This window comes from Grammomys surdaster, unplaced genomic scaffold (genome assembly GCF_004785775.1).
Source record: "Grammomys surdaster isolate TR1022 unplaced genomic scaffold, NIH_TR_1.0 125621, whole genome shotgun sequence".
In the NCBI taxonomy this organism is placed as follows: domain Eukaryota; kingdom Metazoa; phylum Chordata; class Mammalia; order Rodentia; family Muridae; genus Grammomys; species Grammomys surdaster.
This window is the reverse complement of record NW_021620462.1, coordinates 261,652-275,089: the sequence shown is the minus strand read 5'-3', so window position 1 is coordinate 275,089 and position 13,438 is coordinate 261,652. Positions and strand designations below refer to the sequence as shown.

General features: G+C 49.6%; 3 protein-coding genes across 6 annotated transcripts in view; 1 reads left to right on the top strand and 2 right to left on the bottom strand.

Annotated features, from left to right (window-relative positions):
- Positions 1 to 2,826: 2,826 nt before the first annotated feature.
- On the bottom strand, positions 2,827 to 4,334 carry Emc6 (ER membrane protein complex subunit 6). 2 transcript variants are annotated; one of them, XM_028787241.1, is made up of 2 exons: positions 4,227 to 4,334; positions 2,827 to 4,039 (listed from the first exon to the last, which is right to left on the bottom strand). In XM_028787241.1, the coding sequence occupies exon 2, from the start codon at positions 3,989 to 3,991 to the stop codon at positions 3,659 to 3,661; it is 333 nt and encodes a 110-aa protein (XP_028643074.1). In that variant the 5' UTR covers positions 3,992 to 4,039; positions 4,227 to 4,334; the 3' UTR covers positions 2,827 to 3,658. The 2 variants fall into 2 exon arrangements, with proteins under 2 accessions (XP_028643074.1, XP_028643075.1); XM_028787242.1 differs by having other exon boundaries at positions 4,144 to 4,325.
- A 41-nt stretch (positions 4,335 to 4,375) lies between these two features.
- Tax1bp3 (Tax1 binding protein 3) lies at positions 4,376 to 9,308 on the top strand. The gene is made up of 4 exons (XM_028787240.1): positions 4,376 to 4,630; positions 7,513 to 7,632; positions 7,977 to 8,054; positions 8,333 to 9,308. Exons 1-4 carry the CDS (start codon positions 4,592 to 4,594, stop codon positions 8,468 to 8,470), a joined length of 375 nt encoding a protein of 124 aa, XP_028643073.1. The 5' UTR covers positions 4,376 to 4,591; the 3' UTR covers positions 8,471 to 9,308.
- Positions 9,309 to 10,527: 1,219 nt separating this feature from the next.
- The window catches only part of Ctns (cystinosin, lysosomal cystine transporter), a 15,318-nt gene continuing 12,407 nt past the window's right edge, over positions 10,528 to 13,438 (bottom strand). For 2 of the 3 annotated variants that reach the window (XM_028787236.1, XM_028787237.1), the window contains exons 9-11: positions 13,160 to 13,330; positions 12,164 to 12,281; positions 10,528 to 11,969 (exon numbers count right to left, since the gene is read on the bottom strand). In XM_028787236.1, coding sequence (XP_028643069.1) covers positions 11,836 to 11,969; positions 12,164 to 12,281; positions 13,160 to 13,330 — 423 coding nt within the window. In that variant the 3' untranslated portion in view covers positions 10,528 to 11,835. The remainder of the gene's footprint in view (positions 11,970 to 12,163; positions 12,282 to 13,159; positions 13,331 to 13,438) is intronic. The other variant, XM_028787238.1, reaches the window with a different exon arrangement.

The window sequence follows — 13,438 nt, the reverse complement described above, 5'->3', positions numbered from 1 at the left end:
CAGACACATCAGAAGAGGGCATCAGCTCCCATTACAGATGATTGGGAGCCACCATGTGGTTGTTGGGAATTGAACTCAGGACCTCTGGAGGAGCAGCCAGTGCTCTTTTTTTTTTGGTTTGGTTTTTCAAGACAGGGTTTCTCTGTGTAGCCCTGGCTGTCCTGGAACTCACTCTGTAGACCAGGCTAGCCTCGAACTCTCGAACTCAGAAATCTGCCTGCCTCTGCCTCCTAAGTGCTGGGATTAAAGACATGCGCCACCACTGCCCAGCTACAGCCAGTGCTCTTAACTGGTGAGCTATGTCTCTTGTTCCAGAACAAGTTAATTTATATTGAAGCCAATCTAGTCTATAGGGCAAGTTCCACTGTCTGGAAAAACCCAAAATAAAATAAGTAAAAAAAAAAAAAAAAAAAAAAGAGGGGTAGAGAGTTGATGCTGCCACTGAGGAAGGGGCTAGTGGTATCCAGAGCAGGACTGCTCTCAAAGTTAGCAGCCCCTCACCTTTGGTTGTCTGGGGATGTCACTGAGCCGTTCTGCTTTCTGAAAGTGAAAGCAAACTCAGCATGCAGCTTCTCTATTCAGAAGCGGGTCAAAGATCATGGCTGTACAGAGCCTGGCTGGTTCTACCTGTTTTTGAAGTGGCTTGGGGGCAGTCAGACTGCTTGTTTTTTTGTATCAGAATGAAAATGCCTTTTACTAGTTATAAACTAGTAAATCAGTAAACTAGTAAGTACTGAGTTCCTGTCATGTGTCCTGCTCTTGTCAGGTGTGGGACTAAATTCTGTGTTGGTGAACAATACAGATGGACCCTGTTCTCACATGCTTCCAGTCTGGTGGGTGGTGGTGAATCTTAACCATGAAGTGGTCACACTTGTCATCATGAACCAAACAGGGTGCTAGGGGGCTTAGAAAGACCAGGGGTCTTATTCCAGGGCTGCCCACTCTGCTAAAGTTGCCGGGTTCTCCCTCCCCCAACTTCTTGCCTTCTCCATAACCTTGATGTAAGGCAGCTCATCCATCTATGGAAACCAGCTTATATTAAAAACAAAATAAGAAAACCCAACAAAAACCAATGAACCCACCCCCACAGGGTCTTCCTCTGTAGCCCAGGCTTGTCTTGAACTCTTGATCCAAATTACAGCCTCCACAGGTGAAACCAGGCTTTTAACTCAGGAACTGAGTCAGGAACTTGAATGAACTCCTAAACTTAGGACAACACTTTTATTCCTTTCTGGGCACTGCTTGGCTTATTGGCTAGTCTTAACCCAAGAGCTCCTTCCTATTCTGATCTTACAGGATCTGATGAATTCTTTGTGCGTCAGTCCCTAGCCTAAACTGGGCCATCTAGTATTGTCCTACAAGTTATTCTGTACCTTTGGGAGCATCATGATGTGGGCCAACAAGAAGCTGATACACTGGGTGTTATCAATGTGACAATCAGCCATGAAAGAGCACAGGTCATTGCCGCCTTTGCCCTTCCTCACTGCCACCAGCTGTCCTCTCACTGGGGAACCCACCATCTGGGACCTGTCTGACATTACATATTTTGGACACTTTTACTTGGTTTTAAAAATAATAAAAGGCATCAATTTTAAGTTTTTCCCTTTAGAGTTACCCCATGTAGGGGAAAACATTTTATGAGGTAGAAACAAGAAACAAGAAGAAATGTATGACATTCTGTTCCCTGTTACCATGCAGAATCAAATCAAAGTACGGGAATTTTTAAAAATTACATGTGTGTGTGCCTCAGTATGCTCGTGAAGGCAGAGTTGGTTCTTCGCTTTGACCATGTAGGTGCTGGAGACTTAGCCATCGGGTTGGCAGCAGGCACCCTTACCTGCTGAGCCATCTTGCTGGCCCCAAGGAGACTCTTGAATGGATGCTAAAAGACAAGGAAGGTAATGGCTTTAAGAGAACAGCAGGTTCTCTTAAATGAAGACCTGAGTTCTGTTCCTAGCAACTCCAGCTCCAGGAGAGCTGATAACTCTGGCCTCTATGGGCACTTGCATATACCCACCAACATGCAGACATATATACCTATACAGGATTTATAATAAAAACTGATAAAGCTAGCACTTCTCATTGGATAAATGCTGGGAAGTTTTGACAGTAACTTACCCTCTGCCCAAAAATGATAGGTATATAAAAAGTCATTACATATTTTTGTAGCAGCCAACATTAGCAACAAATTTACTGTTCAATAACAGGAAAGACCCCTTCCTTCCCACATGAGAGAAGGCCCTGAGGAGAGGGAGGCTATATACACCATGCATGTCAGGATCTTTACAAGTGGGCACTTTGGGTCAGGGAGGTAAAGCTGTGACCTCTGCTTCTTGGCATGAGATGCAAGCATGTGGCCTAAAACCCAAATAGGATTTAGGCATGGGTGCCCAGGCCATTACGGGGTGGGTACAGACCATCTACTGACTGAAAAAGAGGTCTTAAATTCCATCTTTCATATCTTAAAAAGCCAATACACACTGCTCTTACAATTTCCAGACTTCCCCTAAATGTTCCTCGAGTCAAGGCCAACTTCCTCCCTGGGCTTCTATGACGTGGTCAGGATTACCTTATGGGCTGATAAAAGCCACCAGCCTCCTGTCTCATGGCTCTTCTTCTCCATACTTCATATAGCTGTTATTAAACCTTCCAGTCTCAGATATAATGTTCTTTCTTCAAGCCTTCCTGCTTGACTCTGACTCCATTCCCAAACCTAGTCCAGACCTAGTGCTTCTGTGCATTCTTTCACGACATCTGTATTACCTGTAAAACCAGGTAATGCCAATCTCCCCAGTTAGACTATAAATTCCATGTGCAACATGTCCATTACAAGTCTAGCACATTATTTATTTTTCAGTTAAACATGTATTTCATTCTAATACTCTCCTCTCGAAGGATTACAGATAAACATATAGTGAGAGGCATTACACTTGAAACAAACTCATTTGATTAAATGTCCAAAATAACCTTTTTAATCGCCATAGTACACGTTTTTAGAAAAATAGCTTGCTTTTCTTTTGCTTTTTGTTATAGGAAAGGCGACTAGCTGAGACCAGGTGTAAATGGAACTTAACTGATTTCACTCATACTGGAAATCAGTGGGGTGCTAGAAAAGTACTCTCATCCAATACAGCATAAGGAACAGGCTTCTAACTGGATCCTGGCCCTGCCTCCTCCCAGATGAGAGTCTCTGGCAGAGACAACTAACCTCTCTGAGCCTCAGGTTCTTCATCAACAGGTTAACAGTAACCTCTGAATTAAAACACACAATGCCCGTACAGAGAGAAAGCTTAGTAACACGAACTGTTACCAGTTCTTAAGATGTTAAGGTTAAATTCTCTCATGTAAGCCCTAGAGGTCCCTTTGGACTTACTAGGTATAAATCCTAAAAAAATGTACAGGCAGTGGCCTAGTACCTGCTCTCCAGGGAGCAAATCTTGGCGACTTCAAAGCTTGGCTAAGCATCAAGGTAGGAAAGAACGACAAGGTATCACACTTCATTTAATCTGAAGAATAATATTACAGGCTGTCTTCAGATATAAATAACAGTACAGAACAAGCAGCGAATTCCAACAATTTAAAAACTAAGTAAGTCTACACGGTGTTAATTCTGGCAAGAGTCTTGCCAGTCTGTTTTAAAGTCACCCCTGCCCTCATTTCAGTAGACGTGCACCATGCCATAGAGGAATGTCCAAAAGAGGACGTAGGTAAAGAGGCCTCCGATGAGGCCTCCTGTAAAGAGAGGTCTTCGTGACTTAAAATATTTGTTCCACCTCCTTCCCGCTTTGAGGATTAGGAGCAGGGAGAGCAGGACGGAGGCAAGCAGGTAGAAGATGAAGCCGTAGAGGCCGGTGAGGCCGAGGATGCCGGCTGTGGCCCCCGACAGCGCTGACACTGAGGTCCGGCAGTAATCCAGGACCGCCGCGTTGCCTCGCACGGCTGCCTCGCTGATGAACGGCGGCCCTTCCCGCTTGGCCACCACCGCGGCCATCGTACCCGGCGGGGCTCCGCTTCTGCCTTCTCGCGGACTCACGCGGAACTGTGGAGAAAACCAAGTTTCAAGTGGCGCCCGAAGCCCGGCGAGTTGAGCGCACGGCGCCTCCTCCCCCTCGGACCTCCGACACCGTGCCTGGGGCCTCTGACCTCCACTGCACGCCGAAGCTGAGGCTCGAGCCGGCCCGAGACAGCAGCACGTCAGCACACGCCCGACAGGCTCGCAGAGTTACCTGGAACGCAGCGGCACACAGTCCCTCGTGTTCCCTCAGACAGGAAAAAGCGGAGAGCCCTGCGCCGCCATCTTGTGCTGGAGGCTGCTGGGAGGGCTCGGTTTGCGCAGGCGCACACACTCCGCCCCGCCCTTCCACGCTTGCGCCTGGGGCACTCGCCCCTCCCGCCCCACTTTGGAGCACAAGCCCCGGGACTCCCGAAAGCCCAACAGCGCTCCAGATGCTGATTGGCTAGAGAGTTCTTAAGTATTCATGAGGGGGCGGGCTGAGCAGGGCTGCCCTTTGTTAACCAGGGAGGGCGCGGCCGCGGGCATTCTCGCTGGGGGTCTCACCGGGCACTGTCGCCTTGTCAGCTTTCGGTCGAAATGTCCTACATCCCGGGCCAGCCTGTCACCGCCGTAGTGGTGAGTGCGCTCGCGCGGGCTCCTTCTCCTCTTGGCTCACTCCCATTTCGCAGAGCGGCAAACTGACATCTAGACAGGCTGAGAAAGTATAGGACCCGGGGCTCCTGCGTATATTCCGGTGGCCGTTTCTGCTTAACAGCACTGCAGCCTTCCCTGGCCAGGAGAGGTAGCTGAGACCTAAGAGCCTCCCCCGACCATGGGCAGAGGCCAGATCCTGTACACTGCCGCCTGTGGGGTGGATACCTTTTAGTAGGCTCAGACCGGGAGGACGTAGGAGAAAGGCCAGTCCGTGGGAGTGTTAGAAAACTCCCCTGCCCTGGGCCTCCGAGTCCCCAGCTGGGCGGCCGTGGGGGGCGGGCGCCGATGTCCGTGAGTCGCAGCCTCTGGAATGAGGAAGCATTTCCTCTGCTCCAGCCGGCACACTGCCGCCGCCGCCGCCGCGCCGTAGGAGATTTAGGGGGTGGGGCTGGCCAGAGTTTGTGCATCCCCCTTCCCGCTTCTCATCCGGCCTCGCTGCTCTTGGGGAGACCTCTCGAGAGCTAAGGCTTGGTCTTCTGAACTTTTTAGGGTACTCAGCCCTTGATGCGTAGTGGTAGTCCTGTACATGACACTTAAGGTTCTAGACCTTTCCAGGGCCGCCTTCTGGGTTTGTCTTGTATATCAGGTGTTTTTGAATAGGCAACAGGAGGGAGGAGGTAGATCTAAACACTAAGGTTACAGTCTGATGGGGGCGCTGGCCAATCCTGAGCAGCCGAATCCCAGAGAGAAGCTTTAGTGCCCAGCTTCCTAAAAGGAAGCTTCTAGGAAAAGGACCCAGATCTCTCCCCAGACAGGGCCTTACACTTAAAGCTTAAACTGGCCTTGAACTTCTGCCAGTACTCCCTTCTTGGCCTTCCAAGTGTTGGAGTCACAGGTGTGAGTCAACACTCTCCCTTGGCTCCACAGTCCTAACACTGGAACTGTAGGGATGGGCCATGTTAGATGGGTGTGTTGGAGTTCCCAGCGTCAGGAGGGTGGGAGCAACGCAGCTAGAGATAAAGGTGGCTTGGGAGGGTGAGCTTCCGGCTAGAAGGATACATTGCTGGGACAATGGACAGCTTCCCGGTTTTTACTCATTTTGCACCAGCCTGACTTTTCTAGGATCCCTCCCTAGCTGTCCCAGAAAGGAGATCAAGCTTGACCCTATCTGGAAGAGGAGGGTGTAATTGAGGACGTAGCGGCCTGACTTCTCCCTTAAGTTAGGGCTTTGTCTCTTTTTGGACCTCGCTGGTGGGAGTGAAGGAAGGTGTGTGTGGGAGTAAGCCTGAGGAGCTTACACTTTTGGACCGGAAGCCCCAGGTGAAAGGGCCTTAGGCATCATGGTTTTTCTTCCTCTTCAGTCTTGGCAGGCCAGTCAGAGTCTTCCTTAAAGCTGCAAGACCACAGTCCTCCAATCCTAATGCCAGGTGCATGCCTGAACATAAGCGGGCAGATCTGGCCTTTCTCAGTCTTGGATTGCTTACGGGGTGGAGATGCTTCCTTCCCAGTCTTACCCTCACAGGTTCCAGCCATTTTGTTAAAACCATTTTCCAAGCTTTCCCCTGAACTCTCGGCCCACTGATCTGCTCCCTGGAAGCCTGTGCAGATGACCCCTGACACTGTGCTCCACTCGGGTCGACGCTTGCATTTATCCTGACGGGATCTCAGTCATCTCAACCTTCCTAATCCCACTCACTACCCATAAATACAGCTCCTCTTGCTGCGGTGACTCCCAACCATAAAATTACTTTCATTGCTACTTCATAACTGTAATTTTGCTCCTGTTAAGAATCATAATGTAAATGTCTGTTTTCTGATGGTCTTAGGTGACCCCTGTGAAGGGGTCATTCGACGCCCTCCCCCCAAGGTCACGACCCACAGGTAGAGAAACGCTGATCTAGCCATATGCCAGGGTGCTCTGCTCTACTTCCTTAGGACCAGTCCTTGTCTGTGGATCACCACTTATAAGTAGCTCATGTCCTCAGGCCTCCACATCCCACCCATGAGACGTCCGCTCCCCTACCGACAACTCCAGTGGTCATTGTAGCACCAGTGCCTTACCTCACTCCTTTTTGAATTCTAGTAGGCTCAAGGTCAGGTGGTGACACAATCATTTTCCAAGGCTGGGTACCAATGCTCCTTTTGTTGAGGCCTTTCCAAGTCCAGAAAGTTACCCCTGTTTCTTTGTGTTAGAATTCTCAACTTTGGGGGTAACCCTGGGTGGCTGGAGGTTGCTTTCTGAGGGTTCTCAAAGAAGCCTGCATAATTGGAGACCTTAACCCCAGAGCGTGCTTGAGAGAACCCTGGAGTGCTCTCTTACACTGCCTAAGAACAGGTCCTGAAGACTGGAGAGATGATATGATTAGGCCTACGCCCCTTCAGTCCCATCTCACTTTCTGGTCCTGTGCTGTACCCATCAGTCTCCTTGGCCGGGAATCTCTTCTCTTCTGTGCAAGTTTTTTCTTAATTTATCCTATGTACCTCCTGGCTTGCATCATCTCTGGTAGGGCTTGCTCAGCAATCTGAGCTGCCTCAGCAAATGTCTGCATTTTCTTGGGGTTTGATTTTTCCTGTTCTGAGTGGTCCCTTCCCCAGAAATATGAGTGTCTTTTTCTGTAGTAGCTGAAGTACCCTCAGAATACATATTGATCAAGGATGGGAAATGGGTGGGAAAAGTTGCAGGCAAAGGGCTGTGTGGATTAGACCCAACTGCCAACCTCCCAGACAGGTAACCAGCTGGATTTTTGCAGAGGGCCCTGAACTCTTGGCATGAGGTTGCTGATGGGCACAGAGATTAGATCTTTCTCCACCCACCTACCCATTACCCTCAACTTGCTGGGTTTTTTTGTTTTGTTTTTTACCAGCAAAGAGTTGAAATTCATAAGTTGCGTCAAGGTGAGAACTTAATCCTGGGCTTCAGTATTGGAGGTGGGATCGACCAGGACCCTTCCCAGAATCCCTTCTCAGAAGATAAAACGGACAAGGTGAGAAGAGGGTCAGACCTCCCTGTGGGGGAACAGAAGCTGAGGTAGCAGTTGTTTTCTTAGACAATCCTTAATGATCTGGTGAGATTAGGTAGAAGGCATGCTGAGATAGCCTGGAGGAGCAGAGGTGGCCATCAGCAGGTTGGAACATCCCAGGGATCCCAGGGGCAGCGACACTGACACCCCCCCCCCCAAGACATGGCACTGTCCATGTTGGCTGAATGTGTTGATGGGAAAGGTGGGGACAAGAACAGAGGAGCTTTTTAGAGTATGTCATCCTGGGCTCTGTGAGTAAAGGGCCAATCCAGTGACGACAGGGCTTTACCTGCATTGCCTCTTTCCAGGGTATTTACGTCACACGAGTATCTGAGGGAGGTCCTGCTGAAATTGCTGGGCTGCAGATTGGAGACAAGATCATGCAGGTACAGTTGTCCCAAGGGAAGAAGACAAGGTTTGGGTGAGCGGGGCTGAAGCACTTGGGGGTGAGGGTTGACTTAGCCTCAGAGAGGAGCAACTCACCGAAATGGGTTTTGGAAGCTCTGCAGATATTGCATTTAAGGAAGCTGGTTATCCTGTGTGCCTCTGCCAGAATGCTTGGTACCTCAGCTTTAGGAGATATTAGCTTGTGTAGCCTGGGCCCCTCAAAACCCTGTTTCCAGATTCTAGAGGGTGAAGAGCCTGTGTTTTCTCCTTGGGCCAGGTGAACGGCTGGGACATGACCATGGTCACTCATGACCAAGCTCGGAAGCGGCTCACCAAACGCTCGGAGGAGGTGGTCCGCCTGCTGGTAACTCGACAGTCTCTGCAGAAGGCCGTACAGCAGTCCATGCTATCTTAGCAGTCAGTGACAGTCTAGACTTGTGCCCGCTGACCTTTTTGTACAGTGAGAACACATCCACGCTCTGTCTGTATCTAATTCTGGCTTCTGCTGTGTGCTGGGCCCCAGCTCTGAGGGGTAACAGCTGATCCCAAAGGTCCAAGCCAACCTTCTTACCCCTCAATTCCCCAGTCCAAGTCATGGGACCAGATCTCTCTCTTGGATACTGAGGATTGGAGATAAGGGGCTGGAATAGTATTCAGTCTTCAGTAACCATAGGCCCATCCAGAGACCTGCTGGGGGTTTGGCCACAGCAGGGGCTAGGCAGTCAGGAAACACCTCTGAGAGATGCCAAAGCTTGGAAGTGCCAAGTAGGGCCCTTTTCTTCCAGTTTGCTCTGGTTGAAGGGCTTGGCCCTGCCCTGTCACCTCCTCAGTGCCTCTCCCTATGCTTCCTCCATCATGGTGCCCAGCCTGGGGCTGGACCCACATATGCCAGACAGAATGAAGGCCACCTGGATGAAGAGGGCAGGCTCCCACTCCCTTCAGTCCCCTAATGGGTGCTGGCCTCCCTACAAGTTCCAAGACTGACATTTCAAGGCAGCTCTCAGGATTGCCAGTTTTCTCTACACCTGTGAGTTTAGCTTTTGTATTTTTTAAGTCACAACTTTGATACAAAAGTGTTTTTATCTTACTGTTTGGAAAAGCCAATTCTCCTTTTGAATTTAGCTTACTAATTCACACACCTGGAAGCAGCAACTTGTAGCATGTGACCAAGCCAGTTGGTTACTATGGAAATGGGGCAGTATGATGCTACCCCATGTTCAACACTTGTGTCCAATAAACAACGCTGGAATTTACCAGGGGTTTCTGCTAGATGTTGGGGAGGTGTTTTGGAGGGTGGTTTGGTTTTAAGGATGGCTAGCTTGTTCCCTACTGTTCTAGGGTAAAGCCCCACTCCTCCTAGGCCTCTCTGTCTGGAAAACATGCTTCTGGTGGTACCTTAGAAACCTCACTGGGAACACGCTATGGCTTTGCAGAGACCACCTTTGTGGAAATGTCTAGAAGCACCTTCCTACAGTTATGGAAAGTCTGGATTATATTTTCTGTTACATGTCACTGAAACCTTCATGTGCCTCTGTGTAGACTAGCTTCAGTTCCCGCCTGAGAGGAGCCTCGTGGGCACTCAGGTTTATGGGAAAAACCCAAGGGGCTGAGAACTGGCTGGACAGTGAGCTGGGAACTCTAGGCAAATGCCACTCAGGGGCTTGCCTATCTCTGGCAAACCAGAAAAGGTAAAGGAAAGCCCGGAAGGCTGAGGTGTAGGTCAGTGATAGAGTACCTGCCTAACATACTCAGTATCCGGTGGCTTAGCATCCTGCTAAAGAAAAACTCCAGATTTTAAAATCTGTTTTTTAAAGGGTAGCACCCAATAACTCTCTTCTTTTTCTTTTTTTTCCTTTCATTTTTGGGGGTACGAGTGGGAGGGTTCTGTTGAACCCAGAGTCTCAAGCCTACACTCTGAGCAAGCATTCTGCCAGTGAGCCACTAGCTTGCTCTTTTTGAGACAAAGTCTTGCTGCATTGTTCAAGCTGGCCTTGAACTTGTGGCCTTATTTAGCCTCAGCCTCCTACATATCTGACATTATAGGTTTCTATTACTGTGTCCAGCCCAATAACATATTTTATTAAAAAAAATCACTGAGTGAGCCATGGACTTGACCAGGCTGTAATCTTGACTCTGGGAAACAAGAGGTTAATTAGAGATGTTTCAGTCATCACCCCTGCTTCAGGATCCACTCCACTCTGAACCTTCCAACCCCTGCTCACACCCACAGCCTGAGCATGCTGATGGGGCCTTGGTACTGGCAGCTAAGGCACTGGGAAACAAACCTACCTGGCTCTGGTTGGGTAGGCAGGCATCTTGACGGTCTTTCCCCATCCAGTGTGGGTCAGCATGCAGCCACCTCAAATCAGTATACTCCACAGCCCTGTGTATTTCTTGACATAGGTAAGCCCACAGGACTTGGTTCTGAAGGCCAACATAACTGCCTTCAGCATCCAGTAAATGTTCCGAGTGTACAAATAGGAAACAAGCCACCTTTTAATTAAGGACATGTATCCGCCAAAATGAAACAAAACAAGAAAGAAATACAAAAGAAAGAAATGCAAGGGCCCCTCAATATTAGTATTATAAAAACCAAAAGGAGCAGATTGATGGCAGACCCTGGTTCCTTCCTTATCTGGCATAGGAAGGATAACTTGGGATGAGAAGGAAGGAGGTGTGAGATCAGGGTGGGACCAAAAGCAGTATAGGAGGTAAGCTCCTGTACTTCTGAGGCTCCTCAACAGCTGAGACATTGGAGTCTTGGTTTGGGGCTGGGGAAGGAGGCCTCCCTTACCATCCAGGGGAGCTTACTGATTGATGGACTGATGGGCCTTAAGGCACAGGCTGGTCCTGAGTACCTGCTCCATAGGTGTAAGGTTAGGAGTGTGGGTACTCAGATGGTGTTCCATCTGACTCTCAGAAAGTGGAGGTAGGAAAGAGGACAGAAGAAAAGCCATTTTAAAGTATCCCTTGGGGGTTAAAAAAAATCAAAAAGTTAATGTGCTATCTTTGTGCACAAAAATCCAGAGGGCAGCAGGTATGGGTCCACTTCAGACCAGTTTGGCAGGGTCCTCAGGGATCAGAAATATACTTTATCAGGCACTAGCCTGGGCCACTTGTTCTGCAGTTACTGGAGCAGAGTTATATAGAATGAGTATAAGAAATGTGGCCCTGAGAGAAAGGACCCCAATGCCTTATCCCACAGTCCTCTCCCCTCCAACACCAGCATCAGCACCTTCAAGTCCATTGGCCACAGCACCTGACTGCGTGGTCCCTGTGAACACTGCGGTGGAACAAAGCACCCTTGGCTCTCCCAGTTGCAAGGTTAGCCTTTCAAGCTGCTCCCAGAAATATTGGTGCTTTGGGGCAAGGCCATCAGCTGCAAACTTGATGCCCAGTTCTGGCTGGGATGGCTGTCGGGACCTGTGTGTGCTGCCTGAAGCCTTAAAGAAAGAGAGATGGCATATCAAGATGCAGGAGGGCTGGGTACCTCCAGCAGAGGGCTGGATCTTTAAGTTGGGAGAGGCAGCCCGAAGTCTGGCTTTCAGTCTCAAGCAGAGTCAGATGTCTGTTCCAGAGAAGGAGTCCTCTATGGCTCAGGAGGGGCCTGGATGAAGGTAGGCAGACTGAGCTTAAGGCTTTTGACCCTTGAGGAAGAGAATGCTTCTCTGTTGGCACACTGTTCCAGCCCTGTGTACCAGCTGCTTCTCTGGCTTTTGCTGGACACAACCTTTCCTACCAGGGCCCAGGCCCTGGCTGTTAATAATGGGTCTCTGGACTCTAGTTCAGCTGGTCATACCCTGGTTTCTTTCTGTACAAGTAGAAGTGCTGGATGAAGAAGACAACATCAAAGAAGATGGTGAAGACGCCAAGTCCAAACTTGGTTGGGTCTCCGAAGATCAATGTCCATTGGTCTGTTAATAGCCAGAGGGGACAGAATATGGTTTTAGGCTGGAAGTTCTTAATGCAGGTGGGATGTGTGGGGGATGTGAGGACTCCCCTCACCCCCATTTGCCCAGGAAACTGCAGGACCTAGGGGTTCCCAGGAAGCCCATCTCTGCTGTACTTCCTTCCACTCACTGTGTAGAAGTGGTTTTGGTAGACTCACCATTATTATAAGACTGGAGGAACATCTGGAGGAGGCTAAAGCTGCCCCCTGTAAAATCCAGGAGCACACCGCCAATGCTCCAGCCCCTGGTGCTTTTGTAGTAAAAGTTCATGTAGGCCTGGGGACAGACAGAACCACACATGCCTGTGATTGGTACTCCAAAGGAGATCTGTTGACTCTTCCCTCTCATACACAGTGACCTCTGAGCCTTGACAAACCATAGCCAGGGACAGTATGCATGCAGGGCAAGTGAAGCTTCCCTTCTTGCCCTCCCCGTCACCATCTCTGGATTCCAGTGGGGTGGGGTGTGGAGTGCTGCCTAGAGTCTCAACCTTTTAGAGTATACACAGCCCTCTCTCTCTGAGTTTTAATTTTATGCATTAAAAAACAAAAACAAACAAACAAAAAACAACGGTGTCTCCCTGTGTAGCCCAGGCTGGGCTTGAACTCATGATTCTTCTCCCTCAGCTTCCTGGGTACTCCAAGTACTAGGAATACAGGTATGTGCTACTGCGTCTCATTGGAACTCTGATTCTTCACAGTTCCAGTGATTCCGTCCCTGATCTCAGCCTGGACTCCACACTACTTAGGAGTGTGGAATCCAGCTCTAGCATTGGAGCTAGGGCTGTTGTAGAAGAGAAGTCCTTTAGTTCTTCCACCTGTAAAATGGCTGAGCTGCCACCTCTGACCTGCTGGGCTCCCTGGTCTCTTGGGTAATCCCCTCTTTCTTGTTGCTCCAGCCCCTAATTCCTCCTCCAAACCCACAGTGCCCTCTGAGTATTTTTGGCTGGTACCTTCTCTTTTCCTACCATCCAGGAGGGAAGTCCTTTTTGGTGGTTTCCTGGTTCCCCTCCTGATCTTTGTCATCCTACCCTATACTTGCTGTTCCCTCTCCTAAACTTGGTAAACCTGCCCCACAAGAGCAGGGCCTGGGTTCAGTACCTCCTACCTCTCATCCTACCAGCCACATGGAAATGCAGGAAGGCTCTGGAGTACCTGTGGGAAATACTTGATCAGCGTGATGATGAGCTTGATGTAGGAGAAGCAGAAGAGGAACTGTAGCCATGTGGTGATACCGACTGCAGCCACAATCATGGTGACTAAGACAAAGAGCCATGCGAGTACCAGGAAGCCAATGGAGGGCCATGACACGCGCTGGTTGCCTCGCTGAGGATAAGACGGGTGGAGTTTGTAGATGTGGACACAAAGGTTGCTTCAGGGTTTCAGGCAGGGATGGCTTTGGACAGGGGTGCAGGGTGGATGGGAGGAGAGGAC